A 16,854-nucleotide genomic window follows, 5' to 3' on the forward strand; every position below is an offset into this window, starting at 1 on the left:
AGACAGGGCACATCTGCATTTTCTTCCAGGGTCTCCCAGGTGCACTGATCAAGCCCACCTGCTATTCAGATTGGTCCAGACAAAGAGGGTAGAGTTGGATAGTGTGAGCATCTCTGCTACAGTATTTAGTGTGTAATCCAGGGGGATAAGTGTCTTGCTCAGGGGGCGAATCAGCATAAAGTGCAGTCAATGGCAGTGGTACAGTATGTGAATGAAAGCCTATTGGTATTTTGTATTTCAGGGGAGAAGGGCAGAGAGAGAACCCATGGCACAATGAGTTGGAATAGGCTTAATACAGTATATTGGGTGTGTTTGCACCTGGTGTATTCAATCACCAATCAAATAGTCTCTACTACACTCAACTAGAGTTTGTGGCCGATACACATCCCACGCACCTACATTGCACTGCCGATGTCGTAGTGTCTTTTGGGGTGGCTTTTGTCAGAGTATTGTACACGTTTGTCTGTGTCTCTTTTGTGCCTATGGAACGCATATACGGGCGTCATTTGACGCCGCCGTTGCTAGTTGTATGTCGCCCGGGCCTCCCCTCCCATCAAACTGATTGAAAAGCTGGTTCCTGTCATTGGCCTCCTCCCTGGTACCCTCCACACACCTCCCTCGTACTGTTGTTCTGTAAGCAGCTCTCAAGTTTCTCTCTATAGCTACTGTATTTCTGGCCCTTGCAATGGAAATTAAGGTCACATTCTCACCTAATTCTTCGGTAGACTCAGATCCGTATGGGCGGGGAAAGGGGATTCTTGCATATTTATTTGGCTGCGGTTTGCCTTCACACTGTCATTCGCAGCAATTGGAAACGCAGCAGGGGGGACCTTTATCAATGTGTTCCGTTCATAAACTATAGCCTACACAGTGAAATCTATGGTGATAAAATTACACTCATAACGTGCATGTGTCGTGCCGTCTGGGACCCCCCCCCCCCTCTCTCTCTCTCTAAGCACGCAGCCGCCACACACTGTTCTTTTGGGCATGGAGGCACAGCGCTGCATGAGCGCACTGATATAACTCCCCAGTCCCACACAGTGACAGCACTCCATGTTTACGGCACGCACAGACAGACAGACAGAATATTATGTAGGCTATAATACACTGCAGTGTTTTTATGTGTTTTCTTAAGCAATTGATTAATGTAGCCTACACGTCCTCATTTCGATCAGGGCTTCAGTCTCCTTATTCGACCACGTCTATCCACAGTAACGGGACATCTTTGCCCTGCGTAAAATATGCCTTAACCGTCTCCAACTGTGTTCAGCTCCTCACCCGCCACATTATGTTTGCTTCATTTCCTTTATTTACTGCGGATTGCATTCACACCTGCACCGAATCGTAGTCAAGTGCGATTCGAAGCGAAGCGAAACCCACGTTTTTGGGCGGAGTAAAATGCGGTTATTTGCTGCGCATTAGGATTCGAATGAGCCTTCACACCTGCCAAACGAAGCGCACTTTCTGACAATGCGCAGCAGGATTCGTTTTAATCGCAGCAAAGCTCTCTGGTATGAATGCGACCTTAGTCCCACCTCCTTCTCCATTCCCTTCATCCTGTCCTTTGCCCTGTGCAGGCTATAGTCTTCCTCATAAGGAGGGCAACAATTTCATGGTTCCTCCAAGGTTTATTACACACGTGCCTGATGTAGTCTGTGATAGGCTGTACACTACATCTACATCTCACGTTGCCATATAATCAGAGATCTCTGTCTGTACTGACACGCATTTAAATTTAACATTGTTTCTCAAACAGGGTGGAAAGATGTACCTAAAGGACCACCTTCATATTGGGCTGGTGACAGCATAGTTTTCCAAATCTAGAAGCACCTTTGTTTGCACCTTCAACACACTCATGTGACATAGCACATCGGTTGCCTTCCCTTATTCGCACGTACAGCACTATGGTGTGATCTGATATTGAGCTAACACCATACTAATAATGTCTGTGATTGGTTCTGTGAGAAGCGTTTCTCACTGTAAGCCTGGTTTATGAGCTCAATTCATAGTCACCAAATAAACACAGACAGATCTGTGAGATGACCCAAAGAGGCCTCTGTGCAGACATGAGACATCCACCTGTCCATGAGAAATGCCATCTACTAAATGTGTTTTGAATGCTATTGACTACACTAGCAATGGTTCTTAAATATTTTCATTTCAAGGACCCCCAAAAAAAAATCACACCCGTGTGAACTGAGTGGTGCAACTCCCCCCCCCCCCCCTCTCTCTCTCTCTCTCTCTCTCATTAGCAGGCAACAGTCTCTCTCTCTCTGTTTCTGGCACAACAGCACCCCTACTGGTACTCATAGTCATACTGGTGATCATTAACGTCACATAGGTAGGTGAACCAACACATAGGTGAACACGGACATTGCTGTTCCTTGGAGTGGTTGCACCACTCAAAAATACAAGGCTTCAAGTGTTTAAACTATTACTCATTGGCTGGAACCATCTGGAATCTCTTCAAGGACCCCAGCGGATCCCCGGACCACACTAAGAACCAGTGTACTATTAAAAGCAAAAGTCCTATAGTCTCTCCATCTGTGTACTATATCCCCAGTTTTAAGCATTAAATAAGCACTTTTAGAAATGGTTCAATGATATCTGGTGAAGAGCCAAACAGAACCTGGCAGTATGTTTAATACTAGCCTATATAGTTCACAAATCAGTAAATCTTTTATGAAGGAGCAATACAGCATGGATGTTAAGCCTTCAATATATTCCATGCTTCAAGGCACACAACAGTTTTGTTGGATTCAAGCATTTAACCATTGTCACATGTGAGTTACAATGTATGAACTACATACGTATTACTAGTATATTTATTACCTGAAATACTAATTACAATGTACCGTATTATCCTCCTCAAGAAGTTTTACATACAGTATAAAGCAGAACAGAACTGAGTCAAAAAATAAACGTACAGATACATTTCAGGGGTGCAGTAGAGTATACCAGGTGGTCTTCAAACACAAACCACAAACATCTATGTGAATTAATTCCCTTAAAAGTATCAAACCCATCTAAATTAGGCCACTGCCATTATCATCAATGAGGAATGATGAGGGCCCACAATGACAGGGCTAATTAGTCTGTTGGGGACTGAGTGACAATTTCTATACCGTACTGTATGTATGGCCGCCTGCAGACGAAAGATAGCAACTGGGAGTTAACTTCACATAGAATGTACTCGGCTTACTTACTTTACACAGTCAAATCCTCAGTACGATTTTAACTCAGAGAGTTAACTTCACATAGAGTGCACTCAGCTTACTTTACACAGTCAAATCCTCAGTACAAAATGGTACCAAGCTTTCCTCTTCTCTCCATCTTACTATAGTTTCTGTCTCATGAGTCACAGTCACTCATTTGTCAGCATGCAAGTCAATCTGAGTGTGGATATGTTGCCTTTAACACCTTGACGAATAAGCAACAAAGGAACAGCACTATCAAAGTAAGATAATATTAATAATAATAGCTCAGCCTCAGATTTATTTTTTAAGTACCCAAAGTCGCTCAAGATCAAACTCTAAAATGTATTTATTCATTTATTCAATCATTATTTGTTTATTTTACCACACAAACTTTCTTTCTTATCATCACGTTGTTTGTTCACTGACACCTTTATACTGTACAGCCAACAATACACTAAACATGTTTCATGCATGCAGACAGATTGCTACTGCACACTGGAAAGACTGATTCACACTGCGTCACAAATATCTGCACCAGGTCATGTCATGATTTGCTATTTCTTTCACGGGACAGCATCGCACAACAGAGCACTAGGCATAACATGCAGGCAGTACTAAAGGAAAATGTCTTACTTCTTGGGTGGCACTTGTCCCACGTTGATCCGGACACAAATCACCTTACGGGTCTGCATGCCCATGTTGGAACAAGGAGCCTGGCCATCCATACCGTCCCCAGGAGTAGGGCTGTTATGATGGGGACATTTTAATTGATGATTAATTGTCATACAAATAATTGCTATTAACAATTTAATTAAGGGTTTGGCGTTGAACATCATAACATAATATGTTATGCTTGCCTTATAGACTGTGTAAGCACAAATTGCACAGGACAGATATGTAAACTAAAGACTGACAATGATCAGTACCAATACTCAATAAATAATGTACTATGGTCAAAACGTTTAAATCTACAACGAGTGAAAAATAGTGGAAATGTTGAAAATGTTTCAACATGGAAACGATTATGACAATCATGCAAAAAAAAATTGAGATGATCTAAAATGTAACAGGCCTACCCAGCAGGGACGTTCACGGTGCCGTTAAGAGCTCCGGCTGTGGGGTCTTCGGTGCAGGGACCCCAGGGCCCTGTCTGCCAGTGGTACACCGTGCAGGCATGTTCATTACAGTTACGCACCTCCTGAAGAGCGCTGCTGTTAGGACATGTGCCACCACCTGGGAACACAGTAGATACATTGACATGGAATGTGTATGTACAGTATGTGTGAATGCATGCACATACTATGGTGACATATCGCTGCTGTTGGGCAGAAAACACGTATGTTTCTTTTCAGTAAATGGGAAAAGAGTCTAAGAACCTGCGTTCCAATGGATTCAATGTAGTTATTTAGTGACAAGCTCTTGTTTAAACTGGACTGGTTTAGCAACTCTGATGGGTAAAAAATTGTCCCTGACATTTGGCCCACCACAACCCGCACGCAGATAGCAGATACTCCACCACTCAGTCGAGGCACACACAAACAAACAAGCCCTAATAACAACACTTTTACTGAAAAACATGCCTCCATGGCATGTTCTGATAATTACCTTAACGATCGGTAAAAAGAGGGGTGGGGGTCACATTCATTGGTCATATGCCCGGTGTGTCAAGTGGCCAGTCAACATGTCACATTACAGCACGATGTGAGGTTGTAGATGGGCTAATTTGTTACTGTACCTTAGTGGGACACATGACGAAGTATAGGGCATTCATACAAAGTTAAAATATTTAGATACAAGTTTCTGCACGGCAGCAATGATATATAGAGATAATATAGATATATACAGTAGATGGATCTGTCTAGGGTACACTGTACATAAACTATAATGTATGTAATATACACACACTATCTACAGTACCTATCTATTTTGTATTACCGAGGACCAACTACCCAAAACGTCCGGTAGTTGGGTGAGGGTGTTCATTTTGAGGGTCTGTGTATTTTGTTCCATCAACAGTGAGAATCTTGTCGAACATAAGGTAAACTTTACTGATCCCCACAGGGAACTGTGACAGATGGAGAACAAAGAAGCCTTTAAAACTGAGATGCTGTCAATTTGCAACAGTGTGTGGTGCTGTGAGGAGCTGAACAGCTTGACGTTCACGTTGAGTTTCAAAGGCTTCCTCTCACTCCATGTCACAGGTCTTTCTGCAACTCTCTCTGCTTCCCTTGCCCTCAAACCCTCTTTCTCTCCGCTCATTTCTGCAAAGTCATTCAGTATGAGCTAGAGCCCTCTCTGCATTTAGAGTAATTGCCCACCGATACTGTGTTGTATACAGTCTTGTACAGTGATGGAGAGAGACAATGTGGGACGGTGATTTCCTCCACATGCGCAATTCCTCAAGTTGAGTGAAAGCCAGCTCAGTAATGAGCAGCGGCACTCATACAGTTGGGTCAGAGAAGAGTGCAAACTCAGACAAATCTCACCCTGATGGCAAATGAGCATGTCTTCCATTTTTAGCTGACAAACAATATGGCGGCTCGAGCTCCACTGTTGGCTTGATAAGGCTCCACCATTGAGCTGGGGTTGCTACTACTAGTACATTCACTGACCCAGAAACAAGCAATGTGTTGGGCAGCAGGAACACATTTAGAGGTAGGACCGAACATACAATAAGGATCCGTGAAAAGGTCTGCTGTAATGTGACCACCAGCAGGCGATACAAACAAATGCCCGGTGGTCACATTAAAGCACCAAAACGCTTCTTAATTACACTTATTCATGTTTGCACAACAATACATTTTGGCTTGCAAATCCAACATCCATAATGTCTTGGATGATCTCAGAGCTTGAATTGTCATTCAGGGCCCCGATGGCTTCGCAGTTTGCACCAGATGGTAGGCTGCATTTAAATTCTCAGAAAATGGTGATCACTAGGGAGGAATGTATTCCTCGACATTCAAAATACTTCTCATGTTTATGCCGCAATGTGTTTGCACTAGTTAAAGTTGTTTTCTTTTCATCCCACTTTGTCTCGTAACCAATACAATGATGGCATTGATGCAGACTAACTATTAACTATGTTTAAAATGGCAACCACAATACTACTATTATATCATAATATAAACTAGTTATCTAGTTTGTGATTTCACATTACATTTACCAAAAAGTTCTGGAAACTTTGGCACTCTGGAAAGACCTTTGAAAAACATGGATATTGGATATGTTAATGTTATGGCTTCAAGATACATGAAAATGGATAATCACAGAGAACGATCACTACCTAGTTGTTCAATATTTTTCACATGGTCTATAAGACTGATGCTGACTAATACTTGGTTGAATTTGTTCTGATCCAATTAAAATTTACCCTATGGCTGTTTAATACAACTCAACAGATAAGCAATTCATTTTACTTTTGCTATATGTAGACGTATTGCTAGAGGCTAAACACAGCTACAAGCTACGACTAATCACAAACATTACCCTCCATCACTGTGATCCATGCCACTACCATCGCAGTTACTAGTATGAGGAATCCAAATGCATCCAGATAAGACAGAAGAAAATGTTTCGCAATGCGACAAAAAAAGAGACAGACGGACAAAAACACAGACATACAGAGAAAGGGCAGTCATATTATGCAGACAAAAGGATCTTTGAGGCAGATAAGAGATGAGTGTCAGGCTGAGAAGGCTGACGTATACATACAGACAAATAATCACTGGGCCAGATAAGCAGAATGTTTCAGATAAGCAAAGGCACACATGCAGACAAGTGTGAAATCCAAACAGTCGATGAGTGACAGCAGAGGACGCCCGAAAGGCCATGACTACGCTGATACCGATGCCTAATTTACATCTATTTCCCTGTGCAATGGCACCAAAGTCAGTTCGCCTGTGGGCACCCACCTTCCCCAGCGTTGTAGGCCAGAATGGAACGAGTCCTCATCTGCTTTCCCTCAATGGTCTTGCTGGAGCACGTTTGCGAGCATGTAGACCAGGGGGTCCAGTCACTCAGGACACAGTACCGAGAGCAGGGCACCTCACAGGGTACAGGCTCTGGAGTTGGGCTGGAAGCACACAGGCCTCTCTCCACCATCTCTCCTGGTACAGTAGAAACAAAGAATGATGCAATCAAAGTTGTTTGGTTATGTACTGTACGGTAACTACTGTACCTATGCCATTTTTATTACAAAGGTACAGCTAGCATGTAAATAATGGAGACTATTGTAGATGTCTACAATTATTTTTTTTAATTTAGGCTTTTAACAGATGCTCTTATCCAGAGCACATCTTTTCACTTATTTAGGCTAGTGTAAGCATATTAATTCCTTATAAAATACTTGAATATTTCACATTATGAATTTATGCTCACTTACTTCCTGCCTGAACTACATATTGTCTCAGTAAGACAGCCCTCCTGTACATGGCAATCAGCCATGTACATGGAAAGAAATAATTCACATGGATTCCTGGATTCCTATATTTTACACATTTATTATTCATGAACTCCCAGCGTCGCCCTTAAGTGGAATATATTAACCCATATCCTCCATCTTTGCTCTTAACTGCTTTGCATTCTGTGATGAACCAAACAGACATTTTTCTCTAAGCACTCCATATGCATCGAGGAAATTCTTTCGAAGGTTGAGGTCACAATTTCAAACAGGAGAGAATCACTTCAAAACTTCAATGGACTTGACTTTGCATTAAGCTGTCAATTTGACAAATATGTAGTAAACCAATCATGACTTAACTTGTGCCGTCACGGAAATACGAAGTGACAAGGAAAACCGCTGGCTCTCAGACTGTTAAATGTTAAATGAAAAATGTGAATGAACAGAACACCCACTACTGTATGCAGGGGAAAACCCTTCATGTTTCTCCAGTACAAAAAAGTACAAAAAGGAAGCAGCTCCCAATCTAACTGTGCAGCATGAGGAATATCAATAACCAGGTCCAATGACATTTGTATCGACCTCCATCTGCTGCACGGAGTCCATCTGTGTGGCCTTTTATTTTTTCATGATACTCGAAGGAAATATATGGCTGACAACAGGATAAAAAAAAATCTCTGGAGCAAAATGTAGAGTGAAGACTCAAGCAAAACAAATCAATTTTCATCAGACAAGGGAGTCAAGGTGGAGGGAAGAGGGATCAATCAACCAAAGTGAAGGTAGGAGTATCAGCGCAGAGTTTCGTTTAGAACTGCAGTACAGCGGATGATTCCACTCAACCAACATCAGTGAATGTCAGCCGCTGATATGTCAACCGTCTGATCTGTAGTCTAGTCATGTTTAGCACTCTATTTGGAGCTATATGAGAAATTTTGCAGTATTGGATGAAATAGTGAAGACTTATTAAGTGCATTTGGAAGCCCACTGCAACAGCATGTTCCATTTTATTTTCTGTAACGCTGACCAAATTCCATGCAATATACAACATGCTAGATGGGAAAGGGACTGCGTGGGGAAAACAAATCAATGAAGTACTACAGGTATACGTAGCTTATTTTGTCTGTAGCCTGCAGGCTATTAAAAAAATCCAAGGTGCATCTGAGAGTATCTCTGCAGTCTCAAAAGATTTACAGCAATACAAGTAGCAGTAAAAGTCAGGGGCATGAGATACTCTAAGACCCAGGGCCACAAAAAATGGATTTGATTAAGTGTGAGTAAGACTTAATTGTGCATGCAAAGAAGAGGAGTGGAACAAGAGGAGTACAGAGTAGGAGACAGAGTAAGAGTGAGAGACTAATATGTGGCAATGGCGAATTAAACGAGCATGAAAGCAGGGGTAACTAGAAAAAGTGCCCTTCTGGGCACAGGTCTCCACCAGGTTATCCACAGATCCGTGCAGTTAGAGGTAAAAACACTTTTCGGCAAGTTATAGCGCCACCTTGAGGCTGAGTTGAAATTGTTCATGTGGCATTTTGTCCTCGGCCTAGTGGGAATGTGGGTGCACAATTTCACGGAAATCACGCGATGTGTTCATGATTTGCAGCATTTTGTTTGAAACTGAGCACTCCTGTGAACTTTGGAAGCCAATCTTAACCAATCAGGATGGAGTCTGAGAAATCTTAAAGACCAGTTTCGTTGAATGGCTCTAGAGAGACTGTGTACCAATTTGCGTGATGTTTGGACAAAATCTGTAGGTGTACTGTGCAAAAACTTGTTTTGCACAAATCGGCCTCCTGGTGGCGCTATAACAGGCCGTTGTGGAAAGTTTGGGGCAGAGGTTCATCGTTGGCATCCAGGGAGTGTGTGTACCAATTTGCGTGATGTTTGGACAAAATGTGTAGGTGTACTGTGCAAAAACTTGTTTTGCACAAAGCGGCCTCCTGGTGGCGCTATAACAGGCCGTTCTGGAAAGTTTGCGGCAGAGATTCATCGTTGGCATCCAGGGAGTGTGTGTGCAAAATTTGCCATCGACCGGGTTAACGGTGGCCGAGATTAGCTACTAACGGACACACGGACGGACACACGGACACACACACGGACGGACGGAGTGCAAAACATACTCTCCCCACATGCCTTCGGCCTGGTGGAGACAAAAAGACTAGGGGAGGGATAAAGAGGGGACGTGAGTGGGAGTGACTGTGGGGAACACCTTACAAAGTTGATAAATGGCTCATGTTGGCTAAGCGTAAGCTCCACACACAGTATCCAGAGTTATTACCTGGGTGCCCTTGGACAATATGCAATGTTCAACACAAATAGTGAAGACCTGCACTTCTTCATCAGTAATGGAATTGTGGGTCAACAGCGGAATTAATTCAGGAGAGGAACATGCAATGGACTCTTTTATCAATTGGCTACCTAGTACACTTGAATGTCATGCTTACTTCTGAAATTGTCAAACCTAGAGCACCAGCACAGTAGTTAAGAATATTAACTTGAACACTGGGCTTTAAATCAGTCCAGAAATCCAAACAGCAGCAAATATTATTTCCATAAAACTCTTGCACTTTGATGTAAATCCTTCAACTATAATAAGTACAGTCAAATTCTACAAATACAATTCTGCCATGGTGCCTTCCATCTCACCGTTGCTGTTGACACACTGGACCTCTGGCATCTGTGTCCCAAGGCCACACGACTTCCCGTCATCAGGGAGACACTGACCCAGACTGACCAATCGCCAGTAATAACAACTGGGGTCATCACACGGGACTGCCTCCACCAGGTGGGGACAGTTTCCTGGCCCTCCTGTTGGCTTGTTGGTGACTTGCCTTCTCCGCAGTCTGAAGCCTGGGGCACAGAGGAACATTTTGAGTTTGAACCGTAGACCGTAAAAAAGTATGGATGGATATAGTGACCATGACATAACCCATTCGATTGTGCCTTCAAGTAGAGCATTTTGACAATTGCCCTCTTGGAGTAAGCAATTACTACAACACCTTTAGTACATTACCTTTCTTCCCAGCTTGGTCATCGCAGTTTTCAAAAGTGCATGGTCCCCAGGCCCCCCATGGGGACACCTCACACTCAGTGGGACAGGGGATATGGCACAACTGGGACCTGTTGGGGATGAGGCCTTCACACAGCTTGTTTTCCACTGGACGGGAAGCTAGTAGGGAAAAGTGAACGCAGAGTACACTTACAAAACAGACAAACTGTTGGTTTCCATAGTGTTTCCCTTTTCCAAGATGTCTCTCTTTGATCCTAATACGCCTTTCATTTGAGAAATGTTTACAATGAAATGGAAACATTATTAATAGTATAATTTAAATTCTTACAGGCCCTTATTCCAAGCATAAGGTCCCAAAAGAGAGACTATGTAAACACAACATTGTTGCCTGTGAAGTGCTGCCATGTCTTTCTCCAACCTTTCTTTGTTTTGTTCATCACCCTCCCTTGTTACTTTGTTAGCATGTCACAATGATAAATTAGTAATGATTATCCAATGCATCATCCCACTATCACATACAACAGTGCATAACAGACTCTCCACAGAGTCATAACTAAGAATTCATGGATGCTACAGCAAAGGTGTGAGAAACCGATGACAATATCTTAGCTCATGCATATTCCATGGTGTAATTTGGTGCAAAGTTTGCCACACACTGCCACAGTTTTGGATTTAGAAAGGGTTATCTGCGATTCCTGTGGTACTGTACATGCTTCTATACGTTCCCACAAGGAGACAAACAAGGTGAGATGCAATCTTTGATTAACTGAAGACAACGGTGTTCTAGATGTTAAAATACACATTGATTAATGAATTTGATAAAAAGAGTCTCCAAAAGTAAGTGTCTGTGTGCAAATGTATGCACACATGTATGGCTGCATCTGCACTTGAGTGGGCAGTGGTTTCGAACAACAATGTCACTTCAAAGCTGTCAACTTATCTCCCTGCACCTTATTTTCTGGTTGGGGCTGCACCAGCTAACTGACACTAAGCCTCACACATATGAAACGCACAAATGTACAGCAGGATTTCGTCCATTTTAATTACCGGTATAGGCAAAATAAAAAATATATATCCATAGTGATTATCTTTTAAGAGTATGTGGCATGTTTTATAATAGTGTGTACAGTATATCTCATTTTGGGAAAGAAACACACACAAACCTCATACACAGAAACTGAAACAACAGTGTGGATATGATCCAATGATTGCATCAGCTATGGCAAGATATTCCCAATTCCACATAAATCACAAACCCTGTCCCTGAGGAAATTTCCCCATATAGATCGAGATTCCTGAATCCTGACACAGCTCTCATCCTAATCTACTGTACCTATCATCAAGTCTTGAGTGGTCAGAGCTCCACCAACGCCTGTTCAGTTGGTTAAGTTAAGGTGCCATTTCAATTTGACCCTTTTGAGGCGATGGATAAGTTCCATCTGCTACCTATTCATCCACCTGCAGTTCAGTAGTCTTCAATTATGATGTCCTAAGAGTGATATCTAAAAAAAATAATTGGGGAAAAAGTTTGCCTACTATAATATACAAGCACAGTTATAGATGGAATCACCTGCACGTGGAAATAGTTGGCTAATGACTTTCAACAAACACTTTGAATGGATATACTGTAGGGCCATTTTAAATTATGCCCTTTACAGTAATATGGTCCACCCATGATACCTTTCTTCCTCTACATATTATTTATACCCTCCCTACATGACGTCCAAGAGCTTGCAGTCTCCCTCCTGAATTATGATTCAGAAGAACTATTTCTAGTAGAGCAAGAAGGCAAGAACAGCTTTTGAAATGTAAAATGGCTAATTCTTCTTAAAGTATATTTTATGTAACACAAACCGGGTCTGATGATGAGCCTGTAGTAATCCACATCCTGTCAAAATAGCTGGTGTGAAAAGGGTTTGTTCAGAGATGGGCCATGGGGGTGGGAGCACATAGTGCCTGTTCAGTACACAGTACAATGAAAAATGTGTGGAAGTGTCGTGACTCGTAAGTGGATCCGACTATACTGTAAATAGTTGACACTCACGAGTTGTCATTGATGCTGTCACTGCTGTACTGTATGCCCATATATTCAGTGAAACTGTGTATTGAATTCCTGTTGATGTCCTACTTTATGTAAACTACATTCTGAATAGACAACATGTACAGTATGCATAAGACAAAATTAATTGCTGTCAAATCAGGTTCGTTATGTTAAGCTCAATATTAATAAGATTATAAGATTTTACTGTCTGTGTGATGAGTTTACAATATGATTAAATCTTAAACTCATAGTAAGCTCAGTGGTGCAAACTACGTTCTCTTTAAATGATTGACTATAAAAGAACACCACAGAGGCATACTGAGGGCGGCTGTGGCTCAGGAGGTAGAGCAGGTCATCCAATGATCCATGGGTCGGCAGTTCGAATCCCGGCTCCTCCTGTCTACATGTCGAAGTGTCCTTGGGCAAGACACTGAACCCCACATTGCTGCCGATGTGCTGGCACTGATTGCGGTGTATGCATGGGTGAATGTAATGCACTATGTAAAGCGACCTTGTATAAAGGCGCTCTATAAATGCACCATTTATCATACTTCAAAATCATGTCATTTAATTTCAGTGTACTGAACACTAGACAGTACAAGCCACGGTCAAGGTCTGTTAATCACTTGAACCGTAGTGTCCTATTCTGGACTAGCTCAGTGGCCTTGAGGCTAGAGTGTCCGCCCTGAGACTGGGAGGTCTGGGGTTCAATCTCCGTTCAAGTCAAAGCAAAGACTATAAAAACCTGCCTCCCTGCTTGACACTCAGCGGGTTGGATTGGGTCCCCCATACTGTACTAGCGTCATAGTATACCCTGGCATGGCCAGGCTAATATCACTGCATAGATGTTAGTCTGGAACTTTGATGTGGAACATTTATTTCCAATGGCGGTTACAAACAGATTCCAAAAAAGTCTCACTTTGAATAGTGCATGGGCTCTGATTGGTCACCCACAACTCTGGTTTGAGCGAAATGTAATTCAAATTGAGGAGTGTCAGACCAATCTCCCCAGGGATTTTTTTTTCCTGTGGCAGATTTGTCTGGTTTCCAGGCTACTAGCATCATGTCCAGGGGGTGTAATTTTACATCAACCTGCCATACGCTATGGAAACAGGAGATGGGCCAATGGGCCTCATGAGTCGTGACTTTAGGAACTGTTGGTTCCCAAGACTACTTACTACTAGGCCTCCTTTTTCCTCTACTTCATTCTTCACAAAGTACTGTTATACTGAACTGACAATGGATAAAAAGAAATCCCTTACAAACTGAGGAGTGACGCATGCGTTAAATATTCTTTTTGAGAGGGAACGTTGCCTTTGTCTGCCTGACATTTTCCAGCAGAATATGGAACTTTGTTCTAATATCCCACATTTCCTTTATACAATAGACAGGCAGTCCTCTTGAAACTGTTTGTGCAGATCTGACTTTGTCAAGGTATGCCAGTGTAAATCTACTGCACTGCAGTGGTTGGGAGAACCAAGAGAAACCATTTTATGATCGATATGAAATTATTACCTTCACACTATAATTCATTATTTCTACTGAATTCATTATCAGGAGAAAATAGAGGAGAGGAGAAGAGGGAAGGAGACGCAAGGAGATAAAAGAAAAGCAAAAAATGAAGAGAAAATGGAATATATAAAGGCAAGAGAACAGAGGGAAGGGAAGACATACAGTAGGGCTCCATTTTCGTCCGAGCATTCTAAATACACTATTTGGGGATTTAGCAGTGGGGAAGGGGTGTTCCCCCACTAAAGTTGGTATTTTGGTTACCTGTCTAAATACCTAAAACACATCCGTTACCCGTTACATTATGCATAGGTGTGGTTTGGGCGTTACAATAATTAAACCAATCACCGTGCCACATGCTATTGCCTTTAGATCACTTATCCGTTGCCCGTTATGCCCAGTGCTATATTGCTTCATAGCCTTACAGTCTATAGCCCATGGAAGGGTGATGTGTTGCTGCCTTGAAGTCTCACATGTGCTGCACCCAATAGGGCCCCATTTTTGTCTTATCCCTAAACTTCTTTGCCTTTTTTACTATTTTGAAAAACATCGATCTACATCAACACATTGTGAGCTTGTAGATTGGCTATTTGAACTATTCAAAAATGTTTTTCAAAATAGTCAAAAAGTCAAAGGAGTTTAGGGATAAGGGTTTAGGGAGTTTAGGGATAAGGGTTTAGCACTGACGAAAATAGGACCCAAAGAGTCAAGCAAGAGCATACATGACTTAGTAAGACTTACTAGTAACACTTAATAATGATACTAAAGTCTTACTAATAAAACGGTAGACTTACTAATAAGTAGGTCGGGTGGTTTATTGGTATCGGCCAAGATCAAGGGCATCTATTCCCTTTTCATTGTGCAACAACCCTGGGACATGGATTGCAACACCTACAATCAGCTCTCAGTACTTACTGCACAACTTAGTTACCCAAGCCGTGATACTCATACTTATTCTACTCATATATTCCTCTAACCCAGAAGTTTATAGTCCAAAAGCAAGTGCTCCAACAACTGAGCTACCCGGAGATCACACATTAGATATATCAGACCATCATGTTGTATGAACAGTGAACAAGGAAAGACTGCTTGCATTTATTCAAACAAATGGAACAAACTTCAGGACTGCTTCGATTGGTCTCACTCTCCATAGAAACATGCTTCTTGACACATTACATTGTGACTGCACCCGTTTCATCATTCTAAGTTCTAACCCTTTATTTAATTACATCTGTGATTTGTTTTAATGTAGTTCAAATGTTTGTTGTTGTTTTTCATTATGAATTGTATTTTAATGATGTAGCCTATTGTATATATTTTTTCTCTTCAATTTTTATCCCATGATTTTTGTAACCCAGTTTTCTTTTCACCCAGTGCCAATTATCTCATGACCTCATGCCTCCTTCTATGCATGAGGAGTCCAAGCTGCTTCTTTTCACCTGACAGAGGGGAATTTCCCCGGCCGGACGTAGCGCGTGGAAGGGACACGTTATTCCGACCAGTTCCTTTCCCCTCCATCAGGCGCCCCGGCCAGGGGGAGGTAGTTTTAGAGACCAGGATTACGGCATGTTTTTGTGAGGGTATCTACCTTAGGGGACACGGGGAGAACATGCAAACTCCACACAGAAAGGCCCTATCGCCGACCCCCGCCTCGGGTATGGGCACTGATGACGCGGAGGAGGGAACACGCCGCCAGTGCCCACAGCGTCCCCAGCGGGAATCGAACCCAGGACCTTCTAGCTGTGAGGCGACAGCACTACCAACTATGCCACCGTGCCCCGATGTATTGTATTTTATAACTACTTTGCTGATTTCATGCTGTAATTAGGGCATCCTTGAAAAAGAGCTTGCTCACAATGGGCTTCTCTGAATAAATAATGGAAATAAAGGAAAAAGAAGATCCTAATAAAGTAAAATATATACACACTGCTAATAATACGCCTGGGGAGCAGAAAGTGGGTGAGCAAGGCATGGTATTGGTTTAACAGCTTGACTAAAAGCACCTACCTGTAATCTGGAAGGTGATGGAAAGGAGAGGGGGGACACTAGGCTTCTGCAGTGTTTGGGTTTGACCTGCTGCAATTACAGGGAGATTGCACTATTAGCTATATAGACACGCACCAGGGAGAGAGAGCCACAGACAAACAATCACAGCGTGGGGAGACAGGCCCATTAGAGAGAGAGACAGAGACTAAATGCAAGGGCAACTAATAGATGGGAGGGATGCAGGGCATATAGCCGCCAATCCCGCCATGTTTCTTTTTAACCTTTATTCACTCTATGGGGTGGCACAAGTTCACGGAAGGCACAATGTCGAAATTTGTGATGGGTAGAGATTATATCTGTTAGAACAATGCTTCTTGGCAATAACTTTTATACTGTTGGAATGCCTGTTTATTGCCCTTTTAAATAGTGCCCTATTTGTAAGGAACAGCACATCTGAGTATGTGGGTTGCGCCCAAGAAAAAATGTGCCATAGCTTCCTCTGCCAATGCCACGCAGCTCATTCTGCTTATTCAGCTGTGCTGAAGTAAAATAAAAACGCTTCTTCACATTCATTCAATTTGGGCGGTGAATTCCTTGTGCAAGATGGCATGAGGATGAGGATCAATGAATCTACTTGAGTAGACTTGTTCCGCAGGTGGGCAAGCAGCTCCCTATGATCTGCCACAGTGCTTACTAGTTCCAAAAGCCATGT

At 42.4% G+C, this 16,854-nt stretch overlaps 1 protein-coding gene across 1 annotated transcript in view; it reads right to left on the reverse strand.

Annotated features, from left to right (window-relative positions):
* LOC310855430 (thrombospondin type-1 domain-containing protein 7A-like) overlaps positions 1–16,854 on the reverse strand; it is a 130,350-nt gene that overhangs the window by 46,817 nt on the left and 66,679 nt on the right. The window contains exons 5-10 of the mRNA XM_083760435.1: positions 16,164–16,232; positions 10,610–10,765; positions 10,243–10,446; positions 7,109–7,303; positions 4,274–4,430; positions 3,831–3,941 (exon numbers count right to left, since the gene is read on the reverse strand). Of these exons, the coding sequence (XP_083616561.1) occupies positions 3,831–3,941; positions 4,274–4,430; positions 7,109–7,303; positions 10,243–10,446; positions 10,610–10,765; positions 16,164–16,232 (892 nt within the window). The remainder of the gene's footprint in view (positions 1–3,830; positions 3,942–4,273; positions 4,431–7,108; positions 7,304–10,242; positions 10,447–10,609; positions 10,766–16,163; positions 16,233–16,854) is intronic.

The sequence above is a fragment of the Protomyctophum parallelum genome (genome assembly GCF_964188405.1).
Source record: "Protomyctophum parallelum genome assembly, chromosome: 3".
In the NCBI taxonomy this organism is placed as follows: Eukaryota; Metazoa; Chordata; class Actinopteri; order Myctophiformes; family Myctophidae; genus Protomyctophum; species Protomyctophum parallelum.